Here is a 14,446-nt window from a genome sequence, read left to right on the forward strand (position 1 = left end):
AAACTGGTTCGCCCATATTTTCTTGGTCAGGCGAAAATTACCCAGAGAAGAGCTTGTCTCACATAAGGGCGCTTTACATTTTGTCTCTCGAGATGTGAAGACAACAAAGTAGTTTGTACAGTGAAAGTGCTTTATTGTTTTGTTTGGTCAGATATATTTTCAATTGTGATTGATATGCAATTATCAGACCCAGTCTTTTTATATAGTGATGGAGATAGCAGTTTTGATATTTGATCCTTTTTTAAGAATCCCCACCAACCGTACAAAAATAAATGTTTTGATAATAAATATTAGCCAGTCTTCCATGCTTTTCCTGTAAGTGTTGCATGGATTCTGCACAATCATAGAACTATGCATGGGGTTATGGGACCTTAGTATGTAGGGACTGAGTTATCCTACCACCTTAGTACCCATGAACCTGGGACCGACTAGCTATATTGTCTCATTGCCCTCCTACTCACTCACAGAGGAACCAGTGATTAGACTCCCCAGAATACAAAACTCCCGACTCACTCAGGATTCTCGTTTGCGAGACACATCCTTTCGCCCACACTCTTGTATTCGCCCACAATAAGACATGACAAAGACACGAACAAGTTTAAAATATTTATTTTAACTAACGTGCTCTAGTATGCAGTGTATGTGCCACAAGTAGCAGAAAAATGCATAACACTAATACAGTCAGCATAGCAAGTAGTCCGTAAATCATAAAAGGAGCTGTCGTGATGATGAATGATAGTGTAACCTAACCTCCCTCACCTTGTATAGAAACAAGATGATTATATATCAGAAGATCTCTGGGCGTTATCAGCAGCCCCGTACCTCAGTAGATCTGCATCATAGGTGTTGTCATTCTCTTCTCCATGGAAAGTTCCCCCTCAAAGTGTCTGCCACCTATCCGTGTATTCCAGTAAGACCAAAGTATGTGTTCCAAACAACAGCTGCATCTGAATGTTTTGTCTAAGTGTTAGGGCCTCACCAGAACAGAATAACAAGGGGCATTGGTGTTCGACCTTGTTCACAATGTTCAGACTAAATCCCAGGAACCTTCAAAGCGTGAAAACAACTGTATGTTCTTATTTGAAAGTTTTCGAATGGCACTTGCAAAATAAATGCATAAAGTAACGTGCGCAAAGCAGTGGACAGTCTGCAGTGTGCTCATGCTAACAATGGGAAGACGACAATGTCCCCATGGGCCATGTGACAACGTGATCTAGAAAGATGCACATTTTGTTGGTTATTGTAGACTCTATGGAAAGGCTTTTGCTCGCAAATATCCAGTCATGATTGGCCAGTGTTGAACAGTTATATTTCATTTCTTTATAGCTGTGCAAATCTCTCATTCCACAGTGTGATTTGTTACCACGATGATGTTAGTGTATCACCAAGATGCAATGGGGAAGTTGTCTTCTGTCAGGATTATTTGAATTATGGGTAAGGGATGCAAGGTGATAGTCTACTAAGATGTAGAGTGGAGTCAGTATTCACTAGGATTCTTATTGTCAAAATTCTGCTTCTGTGGATACCCCTGACTAAGTGCACCTCTGGTGGATCATAGTGTCTAGTTTCTTGCAGTATCTCGTTTGCTTTTGTTGCTCCTTAGTGGTTGTGTAATGTTACAGAGCCCTGAATGCCTCTAATTTCTTGGACCTTTTGTTTTGTAAGACAGAATATAATGTCTACAGTAGTTTAATTAATGTAGCATTGAACATTTCAGTGCAGAAATTGGTAGGTGTACTTAGCAATATATATGTGTCGCAAACCGTTTTTCTCTGTTTTATTTTAGGACACTCATTTTTCCTTTCTTGATTCGTGGAGGAAAGCCAACACCGTTCATATCCTTTGCTTTAGCATTGATATTCTGCGTCTATAATGGGTATTTGCAGGGACGGTACTTGTGCAATTATGCAGACTACTCCTCAGACTGGACAACTGAACCATTCTTCATCATCGGTGAGTACAACAAAGATACAGCATTCAGAAATGTTGAAGTTCTCTCAAATATGAGGTAACTGAATTGTGTATTCTCTAATGCAGCTATATTGCTTGTGCCCATTAAGGAGTTTGTTAGGTCCTCATGCATGGAAATGTTAAAAGATATTTTGCAAACAACAAAGCTTCTTAGAAACCGGCTGCTAGGTATGAGATAATGGCTACAGATTAATTAATTCCTTTTTGCTGAGCTGTCACACCACTCACAAGCTGAAGTTTCAGATAGAGGCAGGTCAGTGGCCTCCTTGAAGTACTCTTGTATTACTGTAGATGCACAAGTCAAGCTTACATCTTCACGTAGTCGGGGGTGGCCAGGCCTTTAGGTCTGCTCCGCCAGGGGACTCACAATCCTGGTAAAGTCCGCCACCATCCGAGCTTTAGGAGCTCCGGTTCTAGTGACTCTAAGATTGGGAGAGGCGGTTGCACCATTTCAACTGTGTATCTACGCATCCCATGCACCAGGACTTTGACTGCTGCCTGCAAGACTCCTCAGACCTGCACGGACTGAATCGTGGCCTGTTGTTGGAGCGAGGTGCCCCCACACTGTGGCACGCCCTGTTGGGCAGCTTGGAGATTGTCGGCCGGGCCAGTGTGGCCTCAGCATCTGGAAGACTGACGGACGAGGAGCCCGGTGCTTGCCTGTGTCCTGCGTGACTGCCGCAACAGTGACCGGCAGTGGAGGCTCAGAGTGGGACTCACGTGCCCAGGTGGCCTTGTGTGGGCAGCGAGTCCTCATTGCCGGTGCTGTGCGTGAAGGTGGGGGAGCACCAGGTTAGGCAGAGGCCCCCTCTGGCACTCCTAACTTGTGCCATAACATCTCCTACTGGCCGTCTCCCATATCATGACTGGGGAGGCGGTGGCTGTCACCACGTGACATTGGGAGACGGTAGGACCCTCCTCAACATTGGTTGTGTATGACAAAACTGGGCACACACGAGTTGTCTGTGAGCTGTCCTAATAACTATACCCTCCTGTTTGCTATTGCTGAATAATGCCCTGCGCAAATGTGTTGTTGGAAGGAATCACCGTTCCCCTTTGAGGTGCAAGTTGTTGTGATGTTTGTCAAGATTGCACCCTTGCCCCCCTTTTATTCATCCTCCCTATTAACAAAATGAATTTGTATTTGGTATATAGTGGTCCGACTATACCCCGGATTAATTTAAATCCAATTCCCATTTTATTATACTCGGACAATGCTGTTTTGCTAGTTTGCCCCCAAGGACTTAAAAATCCTGGTGGAAATTATTTCCAATTTAATGTCAGATTTAGATCTAGATACCAATTAAAAAAATTACAAATGACGGCCCTTGGCCACAAAAGTTTGAACATACATATGTTTTTGATCAAGAACAGTAAGGTTAGAAGGCGTCTCAATTCCACTAGCTTTGGGTAGTTTGTGATCCCACCAAATCCTAGTGTACTAATCTTGCAGTAAGATATCAAAACTTCACCTAAATCAATGGGTACACTGTTCAACTTGACGTCTACTACATGTGGCAAACCTATTGCCCCTGTTATCGACATAGACAAAACTCAGCGTGTTCCAAAAGTCACATGTGGAGCTAAACTCTGGGGCTATGTTAATGCCACTCATTTGCAGTGGAAAGAGAGCTGTTTCTCTCATGTAGACCATATTGTATTTGTCATGGGGAACTGGAGCTGCACTTTATTGACAGTATTCAACTTACTCCTCTGCTGCTTTGGTCCTCTGTCTGGACCAAGCCACATGCTATTCTCAATCGTCAAGTCATTAGTGATTGTTTCAATTGAGATAAGGAACTGGACATTCCGTCGCTGTCCTACGTCAAAAAAAAATGTCATGGCCTGGGTTAATCTTCTCTTTTCGAGAACCATCATTCAGAATGTAAACCGGACTGTGGTTAAAACGCACTTTTTAAAAAATAGATTTTTTTTTAGCTAGGAGACATAGTGATAGGGAAGGCGCAGAATTAAATTAAGCCCCGGTCAGACAGTATGTTGTCCTGCAGACCATACTTTTTTTTTTAATTCTTTATTTTCATTTTCATCTTTCCTACAATTTACATGGTTATTCACTGCAATCATGTATATTTAAAAAGGCAAACAGTCATTGTTTGTGGTCCAACTAAAAAGGAATACAATAATTGTGCAAAGCAAGCACTGATCACTTCTACTGCAGGGTGACATATAATATACATTGAGCCTGTCACGTCTGACCAATCTGGGTCAGTGAACCCGCTCCCACCCTCACATCTCCATCTTCCGTAATGTAATATACACTGTAAGAGAGCAACATTAGGTGGGCCAAATGAACTATGCAACTCCCTTAGGGACAATCCCATTGTGTGGCTGTGAGGTGGGGCCCGGAGCTGGTGTCCAGCAGATAATTTTTAAGTGGTTCCCAAATATCCTTGGGGGGGAGACGCCGTGGGTTGTGTCGTGGCATAGAGTTCGCTGTTAACATTGCAATATGTGAGACTGAAGAGCCAGTCTTTCACTGTGGGAGTGGCCGGCTACCCCATTTGAGAGCTATTTGCCTTTTAACGAGTAGCAGTGCAATGGCAGTAAATTTACACAGCTTTTTGGGAGCCCTCATACATAACCCAACAAGGCAACTTCAGGCGTGGGGTCCAACTCGAGATGTCATTTGCGCTATGATCCTGAAAAAGGATCTCCAGAAGATACCAATTTTAACGCAATTCCACATCAGGTGGGCAACGCTAGCCTGCGGGCCTCCACACTTAAGACAGCATGTGGCCAATTTGGATCAATTGCATGAATTCTAGCTGGGGTCATGTAGACCCTCCACAAATACTTAAAATGTTTCAGCTTGTGTCTGCTATTTAAAGAGACCTCTTTCGTTTGTGTGCAGCAGAAGGACCAATGTGAGTCCTGGATAGGGTGCCCAAGATCCCGCTCCCATGCCTCTTGTACCTTGGTGTCTTTATTGGGGACCAGGGCCATGCATGACTTGTATAGCTTCAAGATCAGGTAATCCCCACCGGCACTAGAAATAAGAGCGTGAGCGGGGTTAAGGGATCTCCTGCAGACCATACTTGGCATTGGGCACTACTTATGTATACACCTGGACACTGGGAAAGAGCCTTATTATTCAGATTTTGATCTGACTCTTCACATAACTTACTCTGTATTCCTTTGGTCTGAGATAGCCTTAGTATGTGTCCTTGTGATTGTTATTCTAATCAGACTTTGTTCCACTTTATCTTTTTTTGTAACTGTTATGAATTACACAAAAGCATTTCTGATTCTTCTACTTAAACTTTATAAACTTAGACCTGCATGAAGTTTTCTACAGCTGCTAATGGATCAAGAGGTTTTTTTTGTAGTTGGTTCCTGTTTAAAATCTATTGCATATTTTTTACAATTCTTTGCTTTTTTAACGATCAGGCATGTAATTTTGAACGTAATACTTAACAATTATTTCTATATAATTAACTAAAGTTTTTGTTGGAAGTGACCCTTTTTGCAAGGTTACCCCAAACATTTTGCCTTCCTTCTCTTTTTCTGACCATCTTTTTGTTGGCTTAAGGACTCTGAGCACTTTACCACTGCCAATCAGGGCTAAAGTGCATATTCTCTTTCCTGTAAACATGGTATAATTGGTTAACACCTGTTTGGCATATTTTATTTACTTGTAAGTCCCTAGTAAAGTGGTATACCATATACCCAGGGCCTGTAATCTAAATGCTACTAGTGAACCTGCAGCACTGGTTGTGCCACCCACACAAGTAGTCTTTCAAACCAGTCTCAAGCCTGCCATTGCAAGGCCTGTATGTGCAGTTTACTGCCACTCCGACTTAGCATTTAAAACCACTTGCCAAGCCTTAAATTCCACTTTAATTACACATAAGGCTCCCCTAAGATAGGTCCTAGGTAGCCCGAAGGACAGGGTGCTGTGTAAGTAAAAGGTAGAATATGTACTTTTAAGTTTTACATGTCTTGGGAGGGACAAACAGCGAAATGTGGTTTTCACTACTGTGAGGCCTACTTCTCTCATGGGCAAAGCTGCCAATGTCTCAGATTGATGTGTGTGACATTTTCATAATTTTAGTGTAAATATGAGTGACATTTCAACGACTATGAGTGACACTTTCTCGTGAGCAAAATCAAGCAATGAAGGAAGATGAGAGAAACATAAATATCGTAAATTATACTTCCATGAGCAACTAAAAACTCTTTAAAATGCTGCAAAGCACCAGAAATGGAAAGGTACTGACCTAGTGCCTTTGTAACCTGATCCTACTGTTACTGTTAGGGGGGCAAGCCTCAGGAGAGGCTGACTAAGGCACACGATAGCCTAGGTCACAGGTAGGCCGCAGCGCCCACCGGCTGAACAATATTTCAAAAAGACACAGAGCTATACTATAAAAAATCAATAGCTGAGCGGCCGACCAAACCGAGGTCTGGCGTGCCACCTGCTATAACATGAGTCAGCTGGGCACTGGTGTCGTGTAACACAAGCAATATTTGTTATAGTTCTCTTTAATAATATAAGTTCTAACTCTAATACACTTATTTATGATTCATGATGCAGATGACTCCTTGGTGGCACAGGTTACAGCTGAGCATGGCTTCTGAAGCCAAGCCCGATAGGCTAGGATCAGGCCCTCCTGCTCGCTGCGTGATCACTTATGTGATACCACCGGGCCACTCTTGCCCATCATACTTAAGGAAAGCAGCTGAGCTTAGAGCTGTACCCACTCTGTTTATGACGACTGGCCTGCCTCAGTGACTCCGACTGAGACTGCTGCTCTGGGCCGAGTCGCGTAGGCAGGAATCCCATCCAGATTGGATTCCAGTCTTTGCCACCTACACAGGCAGCAGTGAGTACAGCTCTCAGCCTGACTCGCCCTGCAACAGCCCAGCTCATAGAGGACTGCAAGAGAGTCGGCAACTGCAGCCGGCACTGGTGGTAATCGATCCGACCACCTCAAGATTCCCATGGTCCGCCTGGCGGTACGAGTGGTGAAGTCGAACTGGAGCTGCTCATTTGACTTGCTCAACAGAAACGCATCAGAGCCCAAACTTACTTAATGAAATACTTGCAGCAGGACGGACCCGTACCCCTCCCCCCCTTCTTACTAGTCAAATCATTGGGCGCACTTGACTGACATCAGTTCAAGGTATGCGTGTGTGTTAACTGGGGGTGTGACCTGCGTGCACTCTGCAGATCTTCAGCCAACCCCCCCTTAGCCTGCCGGGAGCAGCGCACATCACACTTAGTCTGAGTCACAGCAGCTTAGTCGACGTTTGTTATAGCAGCGCTCCACTTGACACCTGAGGTAGCGCTATAGTGCGTGATTTTCCATTTCCGTGCGGTGATGCGGACAACCACATTGAAATGCCTTACACGAATGCCTGATGCATGGTACTTAGCAGGGCTTCAAAGGCTAGCATTGGGAATTCCTAAAAAAACTTTTAAGCTGTAATTCCTGATTAGAAAGAAGAAGATACATCATCATTTTCTGGAATGGTAATGATAAATCCTCTTTAGTGGTAAAGTTGTATTTGACATTACTATTTTGGAAATGCCGCTTTCAGAAAGTGGACATTTCTCAGGGCTTAGCTTAACTCTTTGTGCCTGCAGTCTGTCTCCAATGCACATCTGGGTTGGGTGACAGCTACACTTTGTGCATTCCCTCTAGACAGCTACAAACTCAGGAAGGTGAAGCTCATCTGCATTTTGAGCACTCAACTGTATTCCTATGTATTCTGATGGGACTTACTGGGCAGGGAGGAACAGGGGAAGGGCTGGCACTTAAACTTCAATAGGTAGTGTCCTGTCAACACTACCTATTGACCCGTCCGTCTGTCTGTCCCCCCCCCCCCCCCCCGATAGGGTGGGTGGCAGACAGATGGGTTGAAAAGGATACTTCTACACTTCTGGGAGCTGCTGCTTAAAAGTCACCCCCTACATCAAAGGCAGTTTTGGGTATATGTACCCTACCTAATCAGTACACTACGGGAACTGGGGAACAACTCTGCTGGAGTAAAGGCTGTTGTGCAAGTAGGTTTGCTTAACAAGAGAAATTAAGTAAGTGTGTATGGGATTGTTTTACATGTACTTGTTTTTATTTATTTTCTCTAGGGCTGTCATTGTGGTTTATAGGCCTGGTGATTAATATCCACTCTGACCACATACTAAGAAATCTTAGAAAACCTGGTGAAACTGGCTACAAAATACCTAGAGGTAAGTGGGCATGTAGTTCGAATGGATTGTGGCAGAAAAGGTGCCTTTGTGACTGTGTAGATGTATTTATTTCGCACGTTTCTGTTATACAGCTACACCATTCTCAACTTGGCTTCGGTGTAAGTGTAAACTGCATTGCAATCTGCGGATTCCTAGTCTTCACTTATGAACGGGCAAAATAAGACAACTGCAGGTAGTAATTCCACATTGGTTGCTGGCCCTCTTATAAATTACAGATTTTCAGCAATTTTTTCAATTTTATGATAGAAATCGGCCTGGTATTTAGATCACTTGCTTAGTGGATATAGGTGAATCTTTAGCGCAATCTCGCTCAATGAGTACTAAAAAAAACAGCTGATTTCCTAAAGGGCCACATCTGAAATTGAGAAAAATGCTAACGTATTACTGATGTAGAACTGTGCCTTATGGCACTTTTCTATTCCTGCAGAGAATGATATTTCTTGGTTCCACATCAGATTAGATTGATGTGTCATGATAGATCTTCCAAAATATTCTCCTCAACAATTGTTGGCATACAACGCTGACCTCATTAGTGGACCTTCTACCAGAAATGTATAGAGTCTGAATTTATGAGCAGGAGAACAGGCACTTTTCAGTAACAAACAGGTTCTGTAGAGGGGTTAGGGCCATATATTTTTATATTCCAGTTTCAAGCACTCCTTACTAATTCCTAAGGACAATGTTCAAAGGCTGCAACAGACTAGCTCTTGAGTCCAATTCAATCTTTGCCCACTAGATGGGAGTATTTTTATACATAAATTAGAGATGCTTGGAGTTAAGCGTACATATACAACAGGTAAAATACGTTTATGTTTGATTTTATCAGTTCTGTTAAGCTCCACACTTTGTGCCTTTATTGCCACCAAGCACACGATTCGTCCTGACAAAAATGTATATGTTGCACTGAATTTAGACTTTCTACTTGAATGCTAAGAATGGTGCAGGAAACCAGGGTTCGAGCTTCGAGGTCGCGTCCACATCCTGTGATTCTGGGCAAATCACTTAATCTCCCCGTGATGAATATGTAATGTAACTACGGTGCTCATGTACAGCGCTCCAATACCTTCGGGTCGAGTTCGCGCTATATAAAAGATGCACACAAAAAAAAATGTGTTAAAAATAATCCGAACAGCATGCAAAATGGGCGAAGCTGGTCTCGTGACGTAGCAAGGTCGCCATCGGCCCTTGTGCAAGGAAAATGCTGCCCTCTGCTGTTTGAGTAGCATAGTACATTCAGAATTGTGACGCAGAGAGCCCAAATCCCACTGAGCACCCTGCAACTGCACCTGCTGCTCAATTGATAGCCGTGCCGCTGTGCTCACTCCGAGTCCCAAACCAGTCTCGCTCCGTTTGACAGAATAATGCGTCGAAGAACCAACCTATCGAGTGTACATAATGACCCGATTGGATTAGAGCTGGTTGACAGATGTGGTTTGTTCTGCCAGCTGCTCAGTGCACAGTCCAGGCCAGCACAATGGGTCTTTTCTGATGTATACTCTGGTGATAAGCGTTAACAAACTTGGATTTATTCAATGGTAAAGAACGCCACTCGTCGACGGCTTCGAAGCAGAAGGAGGGCGCTGTATGGGCTGTGGTGCTGGATGTCTTTTATTACAAATGATCGGGACAGGAACAAAAGCCTTCTCTAGCGTGTTAGTTAGCTCTATGAAAAGTTCTATGTGCAGAGACAAAACAAGGAATATATCATTTGACACACCAGACTCCAAATTTGTGCGCTCGTCGTAAAAAAAGAAAAGCTAGTAGTTTAGTTTGATAAAGTGTAAAAAAAAATGTGGGATTTCGAAAAAAAATTGCCACCCTGTGTTGCGATCGTTGTGTTTGAACAATGGACGTTTCATGTGTTTAGTTGCGAACAAAGAAAACAGCGGGAGATGAACATTGAATGCATCATGGGAATGCAGTCGATCAAGAGCGATGACAGTATTTTGCCAGGTGAAAGCTTTGATAGGACTCTATATTTCGTACCCCCCCCCCTTTTTTTTTTACCTTAGATTAATTAATATTAGGTTTTTTTAAAGTTGGAGAAATGATACTTAGATACATATTAAGCATAAACATACATAGAAAGAAGAACAAATTCGCCTCAAATGGTTCATGTACTCTCATAGGAAATATTAGAGCCAATCTCCGTTTGAAGGCTGAAAACTGGGAGTCCAGACTAATGTCATTGTTAAGATCTCAACACCATAAAGGCGGATTTAACAAGCTTTTTTGTGTCCTGCACTCACCGAGTGTTCCTACAGGAGTGAGTTGGACACGCGTTGTGAATCCCAACTCCACCACCAGGCTCAGGTCACCTATTCAAGTTAGGGACAACAAGGCAACTAGAATCCAATGGGGCAAAGGGGATTGGGAGAAAAAGACACAGCTCTGAATCATTGGACCCCCCCCCCCCTCCGAAGACTGCGTCCTGGCAGCGGCGGTTGTTCATATGAGCGCAGGGGCCTTGACCTCCTGCTGCTGCGAGCCACTACCTCCAGGGCTCATCTTGGCTATTTAAATTAGCTCCTGACAATGCTTAATTTAAGCCAGAGCTTTCCGGTGCTAAGCACCGGCACTTCATTCGTTTCCGATGCTCGGCACGGCACCTAATTGTCAACACCATACTTAGAGTCCACCACGTGGTGGCGCTGCTCATCTAATTTAGAGATGAGCAGAACAACGGTAGTTTAGAAATACAATATACATAAAAATTGCTAATACCGGCCTCCCCAGCCATTCCTTTAGCTTTGGGGACCTGGAATAATCTGAAATGTCGCATTTACATGCAAAAGAGATGGTTAGTAGTTGTTTTGGCAGTGATGACAAGGGCGATGGGTGGTGCAAGCTGCAGTGCGCTCCTGGTCAGAGCCTTGGCACTTAATATTTTACAAATTAAGCACTGCCCATACCGTACGTATACCTCCATTCATTTTACGTCCTTATAGGCGGGGCTATGGAGCTTTCAGCTGGTTGGATGAGCAGCTGAGGCTGAAACTGAGCTACCCGTGTCAGATTGGCCGGTATTGTTTCTCTGGCCAGCCTGACATGCGCAGTTCACGCTTCTACATTGAAGGCTACCTGTGGAGCTGTGTCAGCAAAGACACAGCCCCATTGTTCTACAATGGAGCGTTTTTCTCGCATGCCCCAGTCAATCCTAGCACTGCTTTTATGTTTCTTAGTATTATATGCAGCTTCAGAGCAGTGTTGAATTGGCTGGAGAGCTTGGGCTACTGCTACAGAAGAAGCGAGTCCTCAGTATGGGATATCGCCACAGATGTATATCCAGGGAATTGTGCAGCTATTCAAGTTGCCGAGCAGCATTAAAGATGGCGAAGACTGCCCCTGAAAAGGGACAAACACCAGCTGCTAGAGGACGAAAAGTACTCGCTTCCGGTAAGAGGCACACTTTGTCATAACAAAGGCACCAGCACAGTGCAATTTGCTGTGATTTGCTAGATTCGCAAGTCTAATTCCATCTATTTTTTGTGAAAGGACGCTTGAGGCACGCATTGTTGAGACCACTCTTAATTTAGGGGGCTGATTGGATTGCGTTCTTGTGTAATCCAACGTGACTGGAACTTAATTTGAGCAGGGGGAGGCAATTAACTGTGCCCAGCATGTTTGAAATAGCCCGGCAACTCCACTCTTGGTTATTTAGCAAGTAGAACTTCCCTGATGTGTTCTGCTGCTCATATATATTTCAAAGTCCTAACCTCATGCTGAGAATGAATCCAGCTGAATTTACACTATAGTCACTCAGTTAAAAACCTTTTTCAGCAATATAGACCAATTTATCCCTGAAAGTTGCTTTGCACTTTCACAGGCTATTCATGCATAAGTATTATCATTACTCTTAGTTGGAATAAAAAAGTTTTAGCTGAGCTGTTCATGCATTGTACGTCTTAAGTTAGCATTCGCGGCACCATTTTATATTCAGCCGCCGTTTTGAGCCATGATCGAAACTAACTTCTGTCTCTCTGCCCCAGCTGAAAGCAGCTGCGATAGTTTTCGTTTCTCCAAGGTTGAGCATTGCTGTACTAATGAAGTCACTGTTCTTGTTAGTGCATACCTTTCCCACTAGATAGACCTGCTCTCACCCTTAGAGCGGCAGGCGCAGCCAGAGTGACCTTGGCACTGAGATATAGCATGTGCCCGGTCTCAGGATTGAAGCTCATCCTTCTGTATCTCCTTTATTCACCAGCTACCAACTGGAAATTTCCAGTCAGGGCGTGTCTTTATTGGTTCTGAATTGTACATAATGTATCGCCATGCTTGCTGAAACCAGTCCCTCTGCAGCAATCCCAGGAAGACTGGACTCCACTCGGGTGTACCTAAATAAAAATATACTTGGTTTGTATTCTCTACTGTCTGACTGACTCTTCATTTGTATGGTAGGCTGAGAGGTGGTCATGAGTGACCTGGGTGGCCCTAGTCGGGTCACTTCCTTCAGTTGGCGCCCGAACAGAGACTCCATTGGGTGGCCCATCCTCGCCCGCAGACGGGTGAGTAGGTCAGGGCCATCGTTGGGTCGGACGGGCGGACCAGGGATCCCTGCGCAATAAGAGTCCTGAACTCGCAGCTGCCCCGACTGTCTGACCAGTCATTGCCTCGCCCAGCGGTCATCCCGACTGTGGTCCTGAACGGCTAAATCTTTGTATCTGCACGTTTGGTCAGAAGAGTCGGCAGTGAGAATACATTTGTTTGACCTGTGTGCACCAGGTGAGTTTGTTTTGGTTCTTTGTGGATATGGTACCATTTTGGTTTGTCTTTGGTACTGTCAGAGGGCAGATTTTGGTTTGCATTTGGGATGGTCTGAGGACCGATTTGGATACAGTGTGTTTGTGAACACGTGGCCCGGCAACATAACAAATTTGGCTTACTTTTGAAAATGCCGGTGTTAAGTCATTTTATGGTTTCTTGTTGTCATTGTTGTTCTGCTGATGCTAGACTGGAATATAGTCAGCCAGCTCCTCCGGAAGGCACTCCGAATTTTGACATGTATGTAAAACATGGCCATGGCCCCATTATGTTTAGTATGTTATGGCACAAATATACGAGGGACAATGCCAAGTTGCAGTGGCCATTGACGGGCACTTTTGATGAACAAAAAATTGGGTTTTTACAGGAGAAGTTGTTTATGAGAAGAAGCAGGCAGTCTATGTTTGATTCCCTCTGAATGTGGCAGAAGGAGACTAAACTGAGGTGAATGAAAGCAGAGAAGGAGGCCTGGAAGGGGAGGGTGCAAACATTGACTCAGAAAGCTGTAGCGCATGATAAAGAGAAGCAGGAGATAGGAATTGAACGTGAAGATAGGAGGTTTCGACTGAATATTGAAAAATCTTTTGCAGCCAGAGAAGAAAATGACGCTTCTGTAAAAGAATTGCTAGCTGCTCGACCTCCACCTCCGTATGCCTCACAGAGGGTATATCCACTCTTCCCCAACAGGCCCAGCTACCTGATTCTTCTGTCCCTGCTGTTTCTGCTTCTGTTACTGTTGATCAGACTGCCTTGGCCACTGAACCTTCTGTCCTTTCCTTGTCTTCGCTATCTGTGGCAACTACGACTGTTAGTACTCCTGCAACACCTATTGTTTTGGTATCCCTTTCGCCAGCTCTTAAACCCATGACGCAACAGACAATGACGTTAGAGCCTGCTCCCTCTGTTGTCACCCCCACTGTGTTCCTTCATTCCCCAACATCACTGAGTAGTGAGACACTGGTGCGCGGCCCTGAGGATAGAGATTGGACAAAATTTAAGGAGCACATGGGGCGGACATTGGTCCGATCTGATGTGGGAGATGCAGAGAAAAAGGTGGTGGCTAATCATGCAGCACAGTGGGCTCGTAACCCCATTTACAGTGTGGAAAATGTGTGGAGTGTGATGAAAGATTATGAGCCTTTTGTGCAGCAACATGCCCTTGAGCACATGTCGGCTATTTGGTCTTTGAGAGCTGCATTTCAAGGATGCAGTACCGCAGACCTTATACGATATTAGGGATCATGTGTATGTTACTGATATGGAGCCTGCTTATGTCTTTGGTAATGTTGCAACATTGGTTGCTTATCGGAGAAGGATGCTGGAGAAGAGCCCCACCCTGGTATCTCAGTTTCCGATGAGGGAGGTGAGTCCTATATACCATCCTGAGATACCAGAGCTATGGGATTAGCATTATAATGTGACTAGGCCAAGGGTAGAGGCCCGTTTTCTAGAACAATGGGTGTATACCCCATGGAAGAGGAG

General features: G+C 44.3%; 1 protein-coding gene across 3 annotated transcripts in view; it reads left to right on the forward strand.

Annotated features, from left to right (window-relative positions):
- SRD5A1 (steroid 5 alpha-reductase 1) overlaps window positions 1–14,446 on the forward strand; it is a 264,734-nt gene that overhangs the window by 103,095 nt on the left and 147,193 nt on the right. For 2 of the 3 annotated variants that reach the window (XM_085606103.1, XM_085606102.1), the window contains exons 2-3: window positions 1,787–1,953; window positions 8,081–8,182. In XM_085606103.1, coding sequence (XP_085462229.1) covers window positions 1,787–1,953; window positions 8,081–8,182 — 269 coding nt within the window. The remainder of the gene's footprint in view (window positions 1–1,786; window positions 1,954–8,080; window positions 8,183–14,446) is intronic. The other variant, XM_085606104.1, reaches the window with a different exon arrangement.

The sequence above is a fragment of the Triturus cristatus genome, chromosome 5_1, assembly GCF_964204655.1.
Source record: "Triturus cristatus chromosome 5_1, aTriCri1.1, whole genome shotgun sequence".
In the NCBI taxonomy this organism is placed as follows: Eukaryota; Metazoa; Chordata; class Amphibia; order Caudata; family Salamandridae; genus Triturus; species Triturus cristatus.